Source organism: Amyelois transitella, chromosome 24 (assembly GCF_032362555.1).
Source record: "Amyelois transitella isolate CPQ chromosome 24, ilAmyTran1.1, whole genome shotgun sequence".
In the NCBI taxonomy this organism is placed as follows: domain Eukaryota; kingdom Metazoa; phylum Arthropoda; class Insecta; order Lepidoptera; family Pyralidae; genus Amyelois; species Amyelois transitella.
Genome location: NC_083527.1, coordinates 6,670,445 through 6,689,840, shown reverse-complemented (window position 1 = coordinate 6,689,840; position 19,396 = coordinate 6,670,445). Strand labels below are relative to the sequence as shown.

Here is a 19,396-nt window from a genome sequence, read left to right as displayed (position 1 = left end):
GCATCATTGAAGCCACCAAGAATGAATAATAGCCTAAAGCCTTCCTCGATAAATGGTCTATTCAACTAAAAATAATTTTTCAACTCAAACCTAGTAGTAGTGCCAGAGATGCCTAGTAGAGCGCGTTCAAACAAACAAACAAACTCTTCAGCTTTATAATATTAGTATAGATACAAAAATACCTACATACGTTGTTTGTTTTCAATTAACGCGTTATCAACTGAAATTCCAGCCATCCAACAAAACATGTGAAGGCTACAACTATCGACCCTGTCTACACCATAAGGGATAAAGACGTGATGTGTGTGTTACAAAGCAAACCTTAAATAGGTCAAGGTGACCGCTTACCCGCTGTGAGCAGAGTAAATTACCTTCCAAGATATAAAAGAAAGTTACATGAAAAGTGTTTATAGTGCCGTGTGGTTCCAGGCACCAATAAAAAAATGAATAGGACCGCTAAATCTCGTTCCCATCGATGTCGTAAAAGGAGACTAAGGGATTATTCTTTTAGGCGATGGGCTAGCAACCTGTCACTATTTGAATCTCAATTCTATCATTGAGCCAAATAGCTCAACGTGGCCTATCAGTCTTTTCAAGACTGTTGGCTCTGTTTACCCCGTAAGGGATATAGACGTGATTATATGTATGTATGTTGTAGGTGGCGTTTAATTCGCGCGAATGAAGCTTCGGTGGAAGGCAAGCATATACATATGTATATAAAGCTAGAATACATTCTGAGAAGCCCGCATCGTTCAAAATTTAATCAACACCGAAATTTGGGTGAAATCCCAGAAATCTCCATCCCCAAAGCGCATATCCCGTTGTTCCTAGGCACAGCTTATATGAATACTAATTAGTAATTCAAAATCCTATGTCTAGGAAGGCATAAATATGTGAATAATTCGGTTGTTATGGAAATCTGAGCTTAAATTCTGTTCTACTAGCATCCCAACACTGGCGTGTCTCATGTGTTTCCTTATGGATGTCGTTGAAGGCGACTAAAGGGAAGGCTAATAATCTTGGGATTCTACTCTGAGGCGATGGGCTTCTCTCTTCAGACTATGTCGCACTTATACTTATGTTCCCAGGACAATCTCAATCAACCTGCCTCTTATAATGCCACATCATACATACATACTTATAATCACGTCTATATCCCTTGTAGGTAGACAGAGCCAACAGTCTTGAAAGACTATAAGGTCACGTTCAATATATGCATGTAGATATGTAGAAAATAAAATGGCACAGGTAAATAAACACGAAAAAAAAGGCTCCGTCATAGAAAATGATGATGAAAAGAGTGAATGTAGGTTATCTTTTATGCGGCATGCAGTTTGCGATGCGTGGGGGGGTCAAGTTACATGCATATATACACACTTATTGCAACTGAGTTTAACATTGATTCTGATTGAAAAACATTTTCATATTTCAAAAGGCATGTTTACCTCGATTTTTTTGTTCACCTAATTTACTAAGGGCGACGGCGGCTAAGGGATAGGCCTACAAACTTGGGATTCTTCTTTAGGCGATGGGCTAGCAACCTGTCACTATTTGAATCTCAATTCTATCATTAAGCCAAATAGCTGAGTGTGGCTTATCAGTCTTTTGAAGACTGTTTGCTCTGTCTACCCCGCAAGGGATATAGACGTGACCGTATGTATGTATGTATGTAAATTTTTTAATAAGTGTCGCGACGTCTATACGCCACAAGTCACAAAAAAAAATCACGCGACGCTATCAGTCAGAAACAGTGAAAAGTCTATAATCGCGCAAGCAAAGATTTCACGGATTAGATATAGACGTGGCTATGTGTATGTATACATATAAACACATATATAAACGTTGCCGTGTGGTTCCCGACCATTTCTTCTTTTGCCAATGGATGTCGTAAGACTTATAAATAAACTTGGCATTCTTCTTTAAGGCGATGGGCTAGCAACCTGTCACTATTTGAATCTCGATTCAACCAGAAAGCTTCAGTCTTTCAGTCTTTTTAATACCATTCGCTCTGTCTACCCCGCAAAAGATACAGACGTGATAATTAATATGTATGTATATAAAATTTTGTAGCAAAATCGAAAAACGATATCATATCGCGGTGCTGGCATTGACTCGGACCATTTACTGGTGATATCCCGGATAAGGGGTATCTTCAATCGCTGGCGGCACAGGGTAAGGGAGCAAACCAGCGCTTTGGAAAGAGTAAAAGTAGAAAAGTTGCAAGATATGGATGTAGGTAAGAAGTATATTAATAGACTGAATTTGAAGATTTAGAGGAAATGAGCGATATTGAAGATGGATGGAAGGAATTTAAAAAAAGAATTGTGAAAGTAGCTGTTGAAGTGTGTGGTGTAAGTAGAAGAAGGAAAGGAAAAAATCACAAAAATTCGTGGATGAGTAAAGATGTGCAAGAACTTGTGCGATTAAAGAAGAAAGCATGGCTGGATTTGTTAGCAGCAAAAGCTAACTTAAGAATGCAAGAGGTTATAGATGAAGATGTGAATGAAGCACGTAAGGAATATAAGAAAATGAAAGATTTGGTTAAGAAAGCTGTGATTAGAAAGAAAGAAGAGTAGAAAGTTACCAAGCCAAATGAGAAGATTATTATGTTAGGTGATTTTAATGGATGGGTGGGTGTAAAGCGTGATGGATATGAAAAGGTGCTTGGTGCGTTTGGTGACGAAAGGGTGAATGATAATGGAAGAAGTGTATTAGAAATTTGTCTAGAGTGGGATCTTTTTGTGTCGAACTCAATGTTTCAACATAAAGAGATCCACACCTACACAAGAGTGGAAGGTATTTTAAAAAGTATGATAGACTTTGTGATTGTAGATGAAAGATTGAAGAACAAAGTGCTGGATACCCGTGCATATCGCGGTGCTGGCATTGACTCGGACCATTTACTGGTGATATCCCGGATAAGGGGTATCTTCAATCGCTGGCGGCACAGGGTAAGGGAGCAAACCAGCGCTTTGGAAAGAGTAAAAGTAGAAAATTTGCAAGATATGGATGTAGGTAAGAAGTATATTAATAGACTGAAGGATGAATTTGAAGATTTAGAGGAAATGAGCGATATTGAAGATGGATGGAAGGAATTTAAAGAAAGAATTGTGAAAGTAGCTGTTGAAGTGTGTGGTGTAAGTAGAAGAAGGAAAGGAAAAAATCACAAAAATGCGTGGATGAGTAAAGATGTGCAAGAACTTGTGCGATTAAAGAAGAAAGCATGGCTGGATTTGTTAGCAGCAAAAGCTAACTTAAGAATGCAAGAGGTTATAGATGAAGATGTGAATGAAGCACGTAAGGAATATAAGAAAATGAAAGATTTGGTTAAGAAAGCTGTGATTAGAAAGAAAGAAGAGTATAAAGAGGATTTTGATAAAAGGCTATCAGAAGACTTTCAGTCAAATCTGAAAGTATTCTGGAAATCCGTAAGGTCAGCCCGAGGAAATACTATAACCAGAGAGCTGACTAGGATCAGATGCCAGGATGGTAGCGTTGTGAAAGGAGAAGAATGTGTACTAAAGATATGGAAGGACTATTTTGAAAGTTTATTTGAAAAAAAGGAAGGAAATAAGAAAGATTTCTGCTATAGCGAAGAAAAAGAGAATGAGATGGAAGGCGAAATTGAAATGTTCGAAATTGTGGAAGCACTTAAGAGTATGAAAGCGGGAAAGGCTGCTGGGTGTGATAGAGTGTCGGTCGAGATGCTTAAAGCAGGAAAAGGCGTAGTAGCTAGTCAGTTGTACTGCCTTTTCAATTTGTGTTGGAGAAGCGGCCGAGTACCAAAAGATTGGTGTAAGGCTGTTATCGTGCCACTTTACAAAGGAAAAGGGTCACAGCTGGACTGCAAAAATTATCGTGGTATAAGCCTGCTTAGCGTCGTCGGCAAATTGTATGCTAAGGTATTGATTAATAGAGTCAGGAATGAAACTGATGACAAAATATGGGATGCTCAAGCGGGATTTCGAAAGGGAATGGGATGTACTGATCAGGTCTTTTCCTTGCGGTGCATAGCCGAAAAGTTTTTGGCCAAGAGTCAAAAAGTCTATTGCACATTCGTAGATCTGGAAAAGGCCTATGACAGAGTTGAGAGGAATGAATTGTGGTCAGCACTTTCTATGCATGGGGTGAGCAGTCTCTTAATACGAGCACTGAAATCCTTATATGAGGATTCGAGTGCTTGTGTCAGGATAAACGGAGCGCACACTGAGTGGTTTAAGATTGAGAAAGGCGTTAGGCAAGGATGTGTTGCGTCACCGTGGCTGTTCAACCTATTTATGGATAGCTGTTTGACAGATTTGAAAGAGTCTAAAAGTGGATTAAGGATGAATGAGTTACTCGTCAAATGTCTGCTCTATGCCGACGATCAGGTTATACTGGCGTCATCAGCGGAGGAGTTACAGGAGATGGTAAACTGTATGCATGAAGCTTTAAAAGAGAAAGGAATGAAAGTGAACGTAAGTAAAACTAAAACACTGGTTTTTGAAATGGAGAAAGAAATGACAGCATGTAATATTTTGATTGGAGGAGAAAAAGTGGAGCAAGTGAAAGAGTTTGTATATCTAGGATCAAAGTTTACATCAGATGGCAAGTATGATAGTGATATTGAAAGGAGAGTGAACGCGGGGAACATGGTGAATGGAGCTTTGCATGCCTTTATGAGCAGTCAGAAACTATCCAAAAAGGCTCGACTGGCTGTGCACAGGGGCGTGTTGGTCCCGACATTAATGTATGGGAGTGAAAGTTGGGTATGGCAAAAGAAGCATGAAAGCAGAATAAATGCAGTGGAAATGAGAGCGTTAAGGAGTATGATGGGTGTGAAATTGAGTGACAGGATAAGGAACAGCGTGATAAGGGAATGTTGTGATGTGAAAGAAGATGTAGTTACAGGAATAGAAAAGGGTATGTTAAGATGGTTCGGTCATGTGGAGAGGATGAATGAAAGCAGGTTGACTAAGCAGATATACAAGGAGAGTGTGGAGGGAAAGGTCGGAGTGGGAAGACCTAGACGAACGTATCTTGATCAAATTAAGGACGTCCTGGTAAAGGGTCAGGTCAAAAGTACCCGAAACCGCCGAGCTTGTATGAAGAGAGTTATGAATGTGGACGAAGCGAAAGAAGTATGCAGAGATCGTGGCAAGTGGAAAGAGGTAGTCTCTGCCTACCCCTCCGGGAAAGAGGCGTGATTTTATGTATGTGTATGTATAAGAGTATAAAGAGGATTTTGATAAAAGGCTATCAGAAGACTTTCAGTCAAATCTGAAAGTATTCTGGAAATCCGTAAGGTCAGCCCGAGGAAATACTATAACCAGAGAGCTGACTAGGATCAGATGCCAGGATGGTAGCGTTGTGAAAGGAGAAGAATGTGTACTAAAGATATGGAAGGACTATTTTGAAAGTTTATTTGAAAAAAAGGAAGGAAATAAGAAAGATTTCTGCTATAGCGAAGAAAAAGAGAATGAGATGGAAGGCGAAATTGAAATGTTCGAGATTGTGGAAGCACTTAAGAGTATGAAAGCGGGAAAGGCTGCTGGGTGTGATAGAGTGTCGGTCGAGATGCTTAAAGCAGGAAAAGGCGTAGTAGCTAGTCAGTTGTACTGCCTTTTCAATTTGTGTTGGAGAAGCGGCCGAGTACCAAAAGATTGGTGTAAGGCTGTTATCGTGCCACTTTACAAAGGAAAAGGGTCACAGCTGGACTGCAAAAATTATCGTGGTATAAGCCTGCTTAGCGTCGTCGGCAAATTGTATGCTAAGGTATTGATTAATAGAGTCAGGAATGAAACTGATGACAAAATATGGGATGCTCAAGCGGGATTTCGAAAGGGAATGGGATGTACTGATCAGGTCTTTTCCTTGCGGTGCATAGCCGAAAAGTTTTTGGCCAAGAGTCAAAAAGTCTATTGCACATTCGTAGATCTGGAAAAGGCCTATGACAGAGTTGAGAGGAATGAATTGTGGTCAGCACTTTCTATGCATGGGGTGAACAGTCTGTTGTGAGCTTGGTCTACTCAAAATGAAATACCAGATGTGTAATGAGAATGATTTATTTTACAAAATTTACATGAATTTATACAATATTAATTAATTTCACACCTAATACGCGTCACAGTGTAACTCGCGCGGTGGTGGGGGGCACGCAGCACAGAGCGCGGCGTCGCGACGCGTAGTAATCTCTGTGGTACTTGTATGTGAACTCCACATTATCCCCCTTCAAGCGAAGCGTACACTAGGTTTGATTTTTCTTCCATATCTTGATGTCTTCGAATTAGTTAATGTCTCCTGTGTTCTTGGCTTGTTCATGACAATGCGTGGTTTTGGCGCACTCGGTGTGTGAACCGACGGCGCGCGCGGACCTGTGTTTGCCGCGGGTGCGGGTTCCGAAGAGTGGGGATGGCTCTGTTGCGCGTTCGCTGCTATGTTGTCGTCTAGATTGATTATGTGCGCCGGTTTGAGTCGATCTATGGATATGTTGGATGCTCGTAGAGGCAATTCAATCTTAAAATGTTTGCTGTGTCGCTCAATCACTTTGTATGGGCCGTCATATGGCGCTGTTAACGGGCTTCTTACGGTGTCATTGCGAACGAATACATGACTGCAATTTGACAATTCCTTATATACAAAGAGATTCTTGCTCGATGCGATTTTTCTCTGTACAGGTGTGAATGTTGACATTGTCTCTGTAAACTGACGGATGAATTCGGCGTCTTCATTCTTTGACTTCGTAGGTACAAAGAAATCGAACGGGACTCGTAGCGTAGAACCATAAGTCATCAGTGCAGGACTAGTGTTGTCATCACGAAGTGCAGTGCGTAAGCCAAGCAAAACTGTGGGTAAATCTTCTTTCCACTTTGAAATTGCGTCTCTGGCCATCAATGCCGCCTTCAATGTGCGATGGAATCTTTCCACTTTTCCATTAGCTTGAGGATGATAAGCTGTAGTTCTTATGCGCCTTATACCACATTTCTTCATTAGTGCATTGAATAAAGATGACTCGAACTGTCGGCCTTGGTCCGTGGTGATTCTTATGGGACATCCAAATCTCGATATCCATCCTTCGTAGACAGCTTGAGCAACAATATTGGCGGTGATCTCTTTGACCGGTATAGCTTCCATCCAGTTTGTATTGCGATCGATTATCGTCACGAGATAGCGGTAACCTTGCGAGATCGGCAGAGGTCCAACGATGTCTGTATGTATATGTTCAAATCTTCTTGCCGGTGAAAACTCGCCCAAGGGACTGACTACGTGTCTATGAATTTTCGCACGCTGACACCCAATGCAGGATTTGGCCCATGTTCCGACGTCCTTGTTTATCGACGGCCAAAAATATTTTGAAGTCATTATTCTTCTCGATGTGCGTATTCCTGGATGGCTTAATTCGTGTTGCGCTTTGAAAGCAGCGTAACGAAAAGCTTTCGGTAGATAAAGTCGATTTTTTCCCGTCGATGTTTCGCATGTGATAGGTTGAGTGACGCCTGCAAAAATTTTGTCGGCAAAGGTTAACTTTGGATGTTTTCTCAAATCTTGCAGGGTGACATCTTTTCTCTGTTCTTGTGATAATTTTTCGTAATCTATCCATGTGAGCAATTCTACTTCTTCTATACGTGACATGGCATCTGCAGCTTGGTTTCTCTCTCCATGTATGAATTTGATTTTTGTACAAAACTGGCTAATATAATGGAGTTGTCTCTCTCTTCTCGGTGTGTCACTGCTGCTCGGCGGTCTTGTTAAGGCGTTTACTAGCGGCTTGTGATCGGTGTAAATAGTTATTTCACTCCCCTCTATAAGTCGACGTAGGTGTTTGACAGCGGTGTACATAGCTAGTAATTCGCGATCGTACACGCTGTATCGCCGTTGCGTTTCGCTCATAGCCTTTGAGAAAAATGCGAGTGGTTTCCATGCATCTTTTTCTTTCTGTTGTAGCACTGCGCCCAAACTGCAGTCAGATGCGTCGGTCATCAATGATAACGGTGCACCGGGCATTGGATGCGATAATGTGGTGGCTTCGAGAATGCTTTGTCGGCATGTATCGAAAGCTGTTTCTGCTTCAATTGTCCATATTATCGGCGTCTTATCGTTTTTCTTGGCGTTATGCAAGTACTTGTTCAGTTCATATTGATGTTCAGCTTGATGAGGTAGGCAGTCACGATAGAAGTTGACCATGCCGAGAAATCTTCTGAGATCTTGCACAGTGTTTGGCTTCGGATAGTTAGAGATGGCGCGCGTGCGTTCATCGGTCGGTGTTATCCCCTCCACTGAGACTTGATAACCGAGGAATTCAATTTTGTTTCTTCCGAATTCACATTTCTCGATATTTAACGATACTCCATATTTACTTAGGCGTTCCAGGACTTGTTCTATGTGCTTTTTGTGGTCATCCGGAGTATTTGAAAATATTAATAAATCGTCGATGAATGAATATACGATGTCATCCAAGCCTCGCAGTACCTCGTGCATGAATCTTTGGAATGTTTGGCTTGAGTTTCGTAGACCAAACGTCATGCAATTAAATTCGAAGAGTCCAAACGGTGTAATTATGGCTGTCTTTGCTTTATCTTCATCTTTGATTGGGATCCAATAGTATGCCATTTTCAAGTCCAATTTCGTAAATATTTTCTTATTGTGCAATCTGTATGTGAAGTCTTGAATTCTTGGTATGGGATAACGGTCGGGTACAGTCACGGCGTTAAGTCTTCTGTAGTCTCCACAAACACGAAGTGAGCCATTTTTCTTAGTGACGACGTGCAATGGACTTGCCCATGGACTTTTGGACGGTTGGCAAATACCCATCTCCATCATTTTCTCGAACTCCATCTTGGCTGCTTTGTACTTGTCGGGTGGTAGGGGTCGAGGCCGGGCGAAGAGTGGGGGGCCGGTGGTTTCGATGTGATGTGTAACGCTATGTTTTGTTGGTTCTCTCAATGACATCGGGCGTAGTACATCGGGATATTTTTTTAAGATATCTTGATATATGTGATTTTTGTCTATGATGTATACTGACGGCTGATCACTTGTTGTTTCTATGACTTCTATCTTCAAATCGGTGACGCTGTCTATGAGTTTCTTTTGATGTAGATCGACGAGTAACTTGTGATTTCGTAAAAAATCTGCCCCCAGTATAGATGTCTGTACGTCGGCAACGATGAAAGTCCATCTGTATGTGCGACGAAGTCCTATGTTGAGATCTATAGTTTTCTCTCCGTAGGTTCGTATCGGCGTATTGTTCGCTGCGTACAGTTTGTAGGTGTTGCTCGGAGTTTGTTTTCTGTTTCTTGCTGCTAATACAGATATGTCTGCGCCGGTGTCAACGAGAAAACGCTCCTTTGTGTTCAGCTCCCTGATGCAGAGGCGGTTACTCCCTTTAATAACACCAACGCCCGCCACCGTCGATGTTGCTTCTAGTTTTCCGACCGTCGTCGAGCGCAGGGTGACTGGCATTTTCTGGCCCTATCACCGAAACGATAGTGGTAGGAGCACTCCCATTCTGGGTCACCTGGTTTTCTTCCATTTCTCGACTTCGATCTTGTTGACGATTTGTTTCGACGGGGGTTTCTAAAGGGCTGACGACCACGAAATCTGGATCGATCTTCCTTGAGAGCGGCAATCTCGAGTGTAAGCTTTTCTATTTGTTTGCTTAATACTTGAAATTGCAAATTGTTTTGTGCTCCGCTGCTGCTTCCAGGGGTTGCATCCTGTCGAATTTCTGCTACGGTTTGTTCTGTGTGCTCCATCATTTTGTCTGCCATCGTGGCCATGGTGTCGAGCGAGGATTCTGTGCTGACAGACAGCACGGCTCGTACTTGTGACGGTAAATGTCCCATCCACAGAACTTTCAGGGCATCATCAGCGACTTTTGTTCCGGATAAATCTCGCATAACACGAAGAAGTTGTGAAGGCTTCTGTTCTCCCAGTTCTAATCCTCCTAACAGCTTTTGAAATTGTTTGGACTCTGATTCCTCGTACACCGACAACAATCTCTTCTTCAGAGCCTGATATTTTCCAGCAGATGGGGGATTGCAGATGATATCGCTCACTTGCTCGATGTCTGTTCTTTCTAATACGGCGATAACGAGATTATATTTCTGATCTTCACTTGTCTTGTATGATGATACCACGGCCTCAAATTGTGCAAACCACAGTTTCGGTTGTGCTCGCCAAAATGATGGTATTCTTGACTGAAGAGAAATGGTGGAGACTTCCCTTGCAACTGCTTCCGGAGAGGCGGACGCGTCAGTATATTCTTCCTTTCTTTCCATTTTCTTGAATATTTTTCTTTTTTTTTGAATCGGGGTCACCAATTGTTGTGAGCTTGGTCTACTCAAAATGAAATACCAGTAGAAAGATGTGTAATGAGAATGATTTATTTTACAAAATTTACATGAATTTATACAATATTAATTAATTTCACACCTAATACGCGTCACAGTGTAACTCGCGCGGTGGTGGGGGGCACGCAGCACAGAGCGCGGCGTCGCGACGCGTAGTAATCTCTGTGGTACTTGTATGTGAACTCCACAAGTCTCTTAATACGAGCACTGAAATCCTTATATGAGGATTCGAGTGCTTGTATCAGGATAAACGGAGCGCACACTGAGTGGTTTAAGATTGAGAAAGGCGTTAGGCAAGGATGTGTTGCGTCACCGTGGCTGTTCAACCTATTTATGGATAGCTGTTTGACAGATTTGAAAGAGTCTAAAAGTGGATTAAGGATGAATGAGTTACTCGTCAAATGTCTGCTCTATGCCGACGATCAGGTTATACTGGCGTCATCAGCGGAGGAGTTACAGGAGATGGTAAACTGTATGCATGAAGCTTTAAAAGAGAAAGGAATGAAAGTGAACGTAAGTAAAACTAAAACACTGGTTTTTGAAATGGAGAAAGAAATGACAGAATGTAATATTTTGATTGGAGGAGAAAAAGTGGAGCAAGTGAAAGAGTTTGTATATCTAGGATTAAAGTTTACATCAGATGGCAAGTATGATAGTGATATTGAAAGGAGAGTGAACGCGGGGAACATGGTGAATGGAGCTTTGCATGCCTTTATGAGCAGTCAGAAACTATCCAAAAAGGCTCGACTGGCTGTGCACAGGGGCGTGTTGGTCCCGACATTAATGTATGGGAGTGAAAGTTGGGTATGGCAAAAGAAGCATGAAAGCAGAATAAATGCAGTGGAAATGAGAGCGTTAAGGAGTATGATGGGTGTGAAATTGAGTGACAGGATAAGGAACAGCGTGATAAGGGAATGTTGTGATGTGAAAGAAGATGTAGTTACAGGAATAGAAAAGGGTATGTTAAGATGGTTCGGTCATGTGGAGAGGATGAATGAAAGCAGGTTGACTAAGCAGATATACAAGGAGAGTGTGGAGGGAAAGGTCGGAGTGGGAAGACCTAGACGAACGTATCTTGATCAAATTAAGGACGTCCTGGTAAAGGGTCAGGTCAAAAGTACCCGAAACCGCCGAGCTTGTATGAAGAGAGTTATGAATGTGGACGAAGCGAAAGAAGTATGCAGAGATCGTGGCAAGTGGAAAGAGGTAGTCTCTGCCTACCCCTCCGGGAAAGAGGCGTGATTTTATGTATGTATGTATGTATGTCGAAAAACGAATAGAAAATTCCAGCAAGAACTAACCCATTCTGATGTTTTAAAAATGAGCAAGTTATTTAAATAAGACTTTTTACGTACGAAATAAGTAAGCTCTGAAGAGTAACTTGAAGCTTTCTCGGAAGCTGACAGCTTTTAAGTATATTTAGACTTTTAAAAAATGGTCTTTAATTTTCTTGACTCGATAAATAAATAGCCACAGCGACAAGGAGTTTTAATTGAATTTATACGTAAATACTTATATAAAATCACGCCCTTTTTTCCCGGCTCTGTCTACTCGGCAAGGGATATAGACGTGATTATATGAATAAATGAAATCAAAAAGGTAAGATATTTTGGACCGGCAATCAGATTGAGTAATTGCTTCAAAATAATGGGATACTAATTAACTCAACGATAATATAAGTATTTTACCGTTTCGATCAAATGGTTCCTTTCCTACCGTGACCTGACCGGGAATCGAACTTGGGACCTTTGGTTCAATTGCAACAACTTAACCACTGCTCCAAACTGGCGGTAGACATCCTTGAAATTAACAAATAACAAAACTCCTCATTTACCAACAACGGTGAAGTTCTTGACCTATTTTTTTGATCAGCCCTCGACTTGACGCCATAAATTCAAGAGAAATACCATAAAACCTAGATTGCAATAGTAATTGGGCCCGGCTTCGGCTATAAATTCAGAAATGAATGGACATTTTCACGATGGAAAGTTATTTGCTTGTAATTTTTCACCCCACTTACAAAGAAAGACAGTATAAAGTTTGTATAAAATAATAGTACCTAATATTTTATAGGAAAATTATCTAATATTTTGGCTGCACGATGAAAAAATAATAATTGAAAGTCCACACATATAAAACTACTAGCTGTGCCCGCGACTTCGTCCGCGTGGAATAGTTATTTTGGGCATCATTGAAGCCCTCAAGGAGGAATAATTTTCCCCGTTTTTTTCACATACTCCATTATTTCTTTGCTCCTAATAGTTGCAACGTGATGTTATATATCCTAAAGCCTTCCTCGATAAATGGTCTAATCAATGCAAAACGAATTTTTCAATCCGAACCAGTAGTTCCTGAGATTAGATTTTTTTTTTCTAATTTATTAAAAATCTTTCTATCTACATGATACCTGATAAAACACTTATTTCGGAAAGTAAATGTAGTACAGTATAAAACTCCTTTGGATTCCCGCCAAAAACATTCAGTTCAACTTTTTAAAAAACTATAAATCGTATATTTTTTTAGTGGCCAGATTTCTGATCTTTTCGCAACGTTTGTTTTTTAGAGAGATTATTTAAGACCTGACCTTTTCAGTCTTTGACAAATTAGTACAAAAAGCCAACTTGTCTTTATAATCTGTTAGATCTATCAAATAAACCCCCAACTGACTGGTATTAGGCCTAAAAAGGGAGGTTCGACTAATTACGACGTGAAAAATTGCCGTTTTATTGGATGACTGTATTTTAGGGTTGACACTAACTAGAAATTAATTTGTTTATGGTATATACCTCAAAATAAAAAAAATGAAGACGAGCTTGCATGAGTTATGAATGTGGACGAAGCGAAGTGAGTATGCAGGGATAGTGGCAAGTGGAAAGATGTCGTCTCTGCCTATACCTTAAGGAATGAGGCGTAATTTTAATAATCAATCAGTGGACAGTCAATCTGGACTGACTAGTTCAAACTAAATTAATCAAAAACATACATACATACATAAAATCACGCCTCTTTCCCTACCAATCAAAAACCAAGTTTAAAATAGGTTGTTATGTTTATCAACGAAGTGCCGTCTGGTTCCCGGCACCAATATAAAAAAGAATAAGACCACTCTTTCCTACGGATGTCGTAAAAAGCTACTAAAGGATAGGCTTTCAAACTTGGGATTCTGTTTTTAAGAGATGGGCTAGCAACCTGTCTCTATTTGAATCGCAATTCTTTTATTAAGCATATCAGCTGAACGTGGCCTATCAGTCTTTCAACACTTCTGGCTCTGTCTACCCCGCAAGGGATATAGACGTGATCTTATGAATGAATGAATGTTGTTTATCTATGTTTATTCTATTCCTTGCGAAATCACCACAAAAGTAAAGCTATTCGCTTCAAATAAAAAGAAAGTTTAATGCGAATTTTTAGGAGTGGCAACCCTAAGGTAGGGTCCCGCGGGAGAGCCTTCAACTCATTTAATTCCTAGTTTATTAAGTCACGGCTCCCAACGTATTTGAGTCTATTAACTAATTTGTCTTTTATTAACGCCGTATTAAAATAGTGTAATTAATGGAAGTGCGGTGTGGTTCCCGGCACCAATAAATAAAAGAATAGGACCACTCCATCTCGTTCCCATGGATGTCGTGAAACGCGACTTATCTTTGGACTCTTATAAACTTTGGATTCTTCTTTTAGGCGTTGGCCTAGCAACCTGTCACTATTTGAATCTCAATTCCATCATAAAGCCAAACAGCTGAACGTGGCCTATCAGTCTTTTCAAGACTGTTGGCTCTGTCTACCCCGCAATACAGACGTGATTATATGTGTGTATGTATGTAAAAAACCTATAGGAACCTCGTATTTCGCAATGGAGGTTAATGATTTCAATTTGTAGACGAAGAAAAATTTTCACATTATCTTTTATTCGCGACAAAACAGACAAATCCGTTTTGAATCCGGGAGAGATCTGTCAAATGATTGTCTTATTGTTCCCTCGGGAGAACGGGGCAATACGGTTCCCGTCTAATTAGTTCGGGGAAAATTGCCGTTTTTTTTTCTGGGACCCTCACGGAATTCCCTTTGTGTAATTAAGTAATGAGTTCTGAATGAGACGAAAAAGGTTATTTATATGAAATTGAAACATTAAAATAGCAGGGAAATACATAAAACATTGAATTTGTTACATAAAAAAATACAAATCTGAATCTCAATTCTATCTTAAAGCCAAATAGCTGAACATAGCCTATCAGTCTTTTCGAGACTGTTGGCTCTGTCTACCCCGCAAGGGATATTATTGATATGATGATATATGATGCCCTAGCCGGGATTCGAACCCGGGACCTTATTAACCAAGATTAGGTTTAATATTTAGTTTTAGTTTATTTTAATTTGTATATAATTTAATACATTTTAATAAGTTGTCAACTAATAAAGTTAGTCAGTTAGTAATAAAGTTTGTAGTAAAGGCTTATTATATACTTGTTATTCTTCTTTTAGTCGATAGGCTAGCAACCTGTCACTATTTGAATCTCAATTCTATCATTAAGCCAAACAGCTGAACATGGCCTTCAGTATTTTGATGACTGCTGACCCTCTCTGCCCCGCAGGGGATATAGACGTGGTTATATAATATAATGTTATGTTAAATAAAATTAGTTCTTAAAATTAATTTCAACGTCATGTTGCCGAGATTTCTCGCGGTGTTACACAATACAAGGAGATAAACTTTGCGCAAAGTTAGCTTTTCATTGCGTTAAAACTTTTGTTATGAAAGCTTATGGAACCCTCACTTGTTGTTCGAGATAACTCGGAAATTGGGTTAATTTTGAACACATAATATACATTAGTCACGTCTATATCTGTGACGGGGTAAACAGAGCCAACAGTCTTGAAAGACTGATAGGCAACGGTCAGTTGCATGGCTTCATGATGACAGGTTGATAGCCTGCCAGAGGAGTCCTTAGTTTATAAACCTATCCTTAGTCGCCTTTTACGGTATCCATGGGAAATGGAGTAATTCTATTCTAAAGTGCCGAAAACCACACGACACATTCCATAAAATAAAAATCATAATTCGTTAAATCATGCCTATTTCTTGAAAAAAAAAACACTACTTCTTTCTACATGATCTACATGATACTGCATACTTCTTTCGCTTCATCCACATTCATCACTCTCTTCATGCAGACTCGCCGGTTAAGGGTACTCTTGACCTCTTTTTTTAGGATTCTTAGATAACGTATTATAATGATTTTTGTAAGTACAAAATATCGTCTGATGAAATGATGCACTGCCTTTCACTCCAGAAAAGAGGCGTGATTTTTGTATATATGTATGTAATATCAGTGAAAAAAGAATGGGTCTTAAAAAATACCAGTATAATTTAGTTCCAAATAACTGTGTAGGAGTTATAATTAAAAGTCGTTTACTTTCAAGACAAGTAAAAAAAACGATTAAAAAAATCCATAGCCAAAAAAAAATCAATGAAGCTCAGAAAAGAGGCGTGATTTTGTAAAATTTCTTTGACAAAATGATTTGTAACGCTATAACTTTGGAAAGTTTGGTCGTATCCTCGTCCGGACCAACCGGATATAGAACCCGGGTCGGTTTTGGCTATACCCGGCCAAATATACTCAGAAAAATAGGGTTAAACGTTACAAAATGTCATTTCAAATTGAGTTGTTGAATTTTACGACTTCGGGGTATTGGGAAAAAAATATTGCGCAAAAGTTTTAATTTCTTTTAAATAGTATTATGATATAAGTACAAATAGAGTTTAATAGGGTTACTCCATATCTTTCGAATAAATGTGAAAGGCGACTAAAAGAAAAGCTTGTAAACTTGGAATCAGCCTCAAAGTAACTTCGAAATCCCGGGATCTCTGGTGTCACAGACAAGCGTATTACCGCTGCGCCACTGAGTTCCCGGCACCAATATAATAAATAATAGAACCATAAAGAGATGGGTCTTTCCCATGAATGTCGTAAAAGGTGACTTAGGGATAGGCTAATAAACTTGGGATTCTTCTTTTAGGTGATGGGCTAGCAACCTGTCACTATCTGAATCTCAATACTTTAATTTCCCACAAACGACTGATATGCACTCGATATAAACAAATTGGCACTTATTGTTACTTTTGTTATTTGTTCTATTTATATTTTATTGTAAATTATTTTTTTTTTACCTTCTCTTTTTAGCTTAATACTATTGTTTATTGATGCCTTATAATTATTTAACTTACATATGTAATTATAGGTCTACTTAAGAAGAGCGGAATCTCCAAACACAAGTGCATTATGCATTTAAATGGAGGCTCCTGCCACTAATTTGTTACCCGCTTGTAAGTTACTTAATAAATATTTTTTCATTTTTTCATACTATCATTAAGCCAAACAGCTGAACATTTCCTATCAGTCTTTTCAAGACTGCTGGTTCTGTCTACCCCGCAAGGGTATTATATGAATGAAAATGAATGCCACAGAGGCCGAAAAAATCGATGTGGTAAATTATTGATTATTTTTGTAATTAGTTTGCGAGCTTGCATGCTTAGCCGTCGTATCCTGTGGTTTTGCTATCGTGTTCAACATTCACTAACACAGCACTTAACCCAATTTTGAACTATTAATCCGATAACGCTATTTTTAGTTAGTTTTTTTTGTTTGTAATATCTTTATTGCATAGAAATTTACACGGTAACAAGTTATAGTACATTCATAGTTTTTAAAGAAACAAATCACTTGGCGCAATGGCGGACTTATCCCATAAAGGGATCTTTTTTTGTGTCGATGAGTTTTCAAACCGATAACCGACGTGCTTGCATGAAGCGAGTTACGAATGTGGATGAAGCGAAAGAAGTATGCAGTGATCGTGGCAAGTGGAAAGATGTAGTCTCTGCCTCATCCGGGAAAAAAGCGTGATTGTATGTATGTATGTATGAATTTCAAATGTTCAGTATTGGGTAGCACTATTGTATTCTTATTTACATTTAATAACGATCTCGACCGCCACAAAGGGAAGGTCTTCCGCCAGGATAGATGTTCCCTGGGGAACCGCGTCTCTGACAATGTTGTATCGGAGATTGTATATATGCTCCAATCCGTGAAATCTTTGCTTGCGCGATTTAGGCTCTTGGCTGTTATTGGCTGATAGCGTCCCGTGATTGGCCGTTGTTATATGTCGCCACGACCACGAATCGCATTAGTGCCATTGCGTCACCACTAGATGGCGCTGATCAGATCACACACAAATTCGCGTTAACTTGCTCGATGCGTTTGATCGAGAAAAAAGTAGAACTTACCCTTCTGTAGTATATTTGTAAATTGACGTCCGATGAAAATGCTGCAGTGTAGTTTGTTCCGCCGCTTCTTCTACACACGCGCTTTGGATGCGGTAGTAGTTATAATTAGATTTAAGTTATGTGACGTCAATAAGTGATACCTTGTTTCCAATTTTGAAAATAAATCTATTCTATTCTATTCTATTCTGTAGTATTTATAAATATGACTTACCTGGTTTTATACAGGACATGCCGCAGGCTCCGTCGCAAAGACACTTCTTCTTTTTGCTCTTACAGTCTTCATCCGATGAGCATTTCCTCAGACACTTTTGAAGCTGAAAAAGAAATATTTTATTTGTTTGTTTGTTTGTAATATCTTTCTTGCATAGAAATGTAACAAGAAAATAGTAAGTACATAGCTTTATAAAAGAAACAAATAATTTGCAATGGCGGACTTATCCCATGAACACATACATATGCACATATAATCACGTCCATATCCTTTGCGGGGTAGACAGAGCCAACAGATTTGAAAATACTGATAGGCCGCGTTCAGCTATTTGGCTTAATAATAGAATTGAAATTCAAATAGTGACTGGTTGCTAGCCCATCGCCTAAGAAAAAAATTCCAAGTTTGAGTTTGTAAGCCCATCCCTTTCGCCTTTTACGACATTTATGGGAAAGAGATGGAGTGGTCCTATTCTTTTTTGTATTGGTGCCGGGAACCACACGGCACTAGTGTAAGTGCTAAGCTTAACCATATTGGATCAGATCGCTTTCTGTAATTATCTGACTAACTTACTCTTGAATCATGTTTATTGACAAACGCTGAACTCACCACAGAGGACTGTAACAAATCTGGACAAACCCTGGAAGAATTGTACATACATACATACATACATAAAGTCACGTCTATATTCCTTACGGGGTAGACAGAGCCAATAGTCCCGAAAAGACTGAATGGCCACATTCAACTGGAAGAATTGTGTTGTATAAATAATAATAAATATAAATATATACGGGACAAATTACACAGATTGTGTTAGCCTCGAAGTAAGTTGGAGACTTGTGTTACGAGATACTAACTCAACGATACTATATTTTATAATAAATACTTATATAGATAAACATCCAAGACCCAGGCCAATCAGAGAAAGTTCGTTTCTCATCATGCCCCGGCCGGGATTCGAACCCGGGACCTCCGGTGACACAGACAAGCGCACTACCGCTGCGCCACAGAGGCCTGAAATTGGCTCTCGACCTTACCAATAGTGTCGCCTGCTCCTCATCTCGTGGACAATTGGCTGACGGAGAGTTCCTAGGGTTCTTGTAGACCCTTCCATCATCGTCAGCCTCGGACCGGCTCTGTGTCGGTGATGGGTCATCATCATCGTCATCATCATCTGATGTTGGGCTTGGAAGTGATGAGACTGAAACAAGAAGTTATTATTGGACGAGCGTGGTCTGTTAATAAACATATTTATACATATATAATCATGTCTATATCTCTTGCGGAGTAGACAGAGTCAACGGTCTTGAAAAAAGTTTTTGGCTTGAAAATGCCACGTTCATCTCTAAAGGCTTCATGATGGAATTTAGAATCAAATAGTGATAGGAGCAAGCCTATCGCTTGCAAAACGAATCCCAATTTTTTAAGTTTATCTCTTTAACGATATTACTGGAAAAGAAAGAGAGAAGAAGAATCTTAATTCAATTCACAAACGACGAGATAAAGACTATTATCTCTCAAAATAGACTATAATACACATATTATAAAGTTGAAGAGTTTGTTTGTTTGAACGTGGTAATC

At 39.6% G+C, this 19,396-nt stretch overlaps 1 protein-coding gene across 1 annotated transcript in view; it reads right to left on the bottom strand.

The window, feature by feature from the left end:
• The window catches only part of LOC106139408 (uncharacterized), a gene marked incomplete at its 5' end in the record, with an annotated part of 58,608 nt that extends 39,588 nt beyond the window's left edge, over positions 1 to 19,020 (bottom strand). Inside the window, 2 exons of the mRNA XM_060951347.1 lie at positions 17,819 to 17,921; positions 18,853 to 19,020. Of these exons, the coding sequence (XP_060807330.1) occupies positions 17,819 to 17,921; positions 18,853 to 19,020 (271 nt within the window). The remainder of the gene's footprint in view (positions 1 to 17,818; positions 17,922 to 18,852) is intronic.
• Between the last annotated feature and the right edge of the window lie 376 nt (positions 19,021 to 19,396).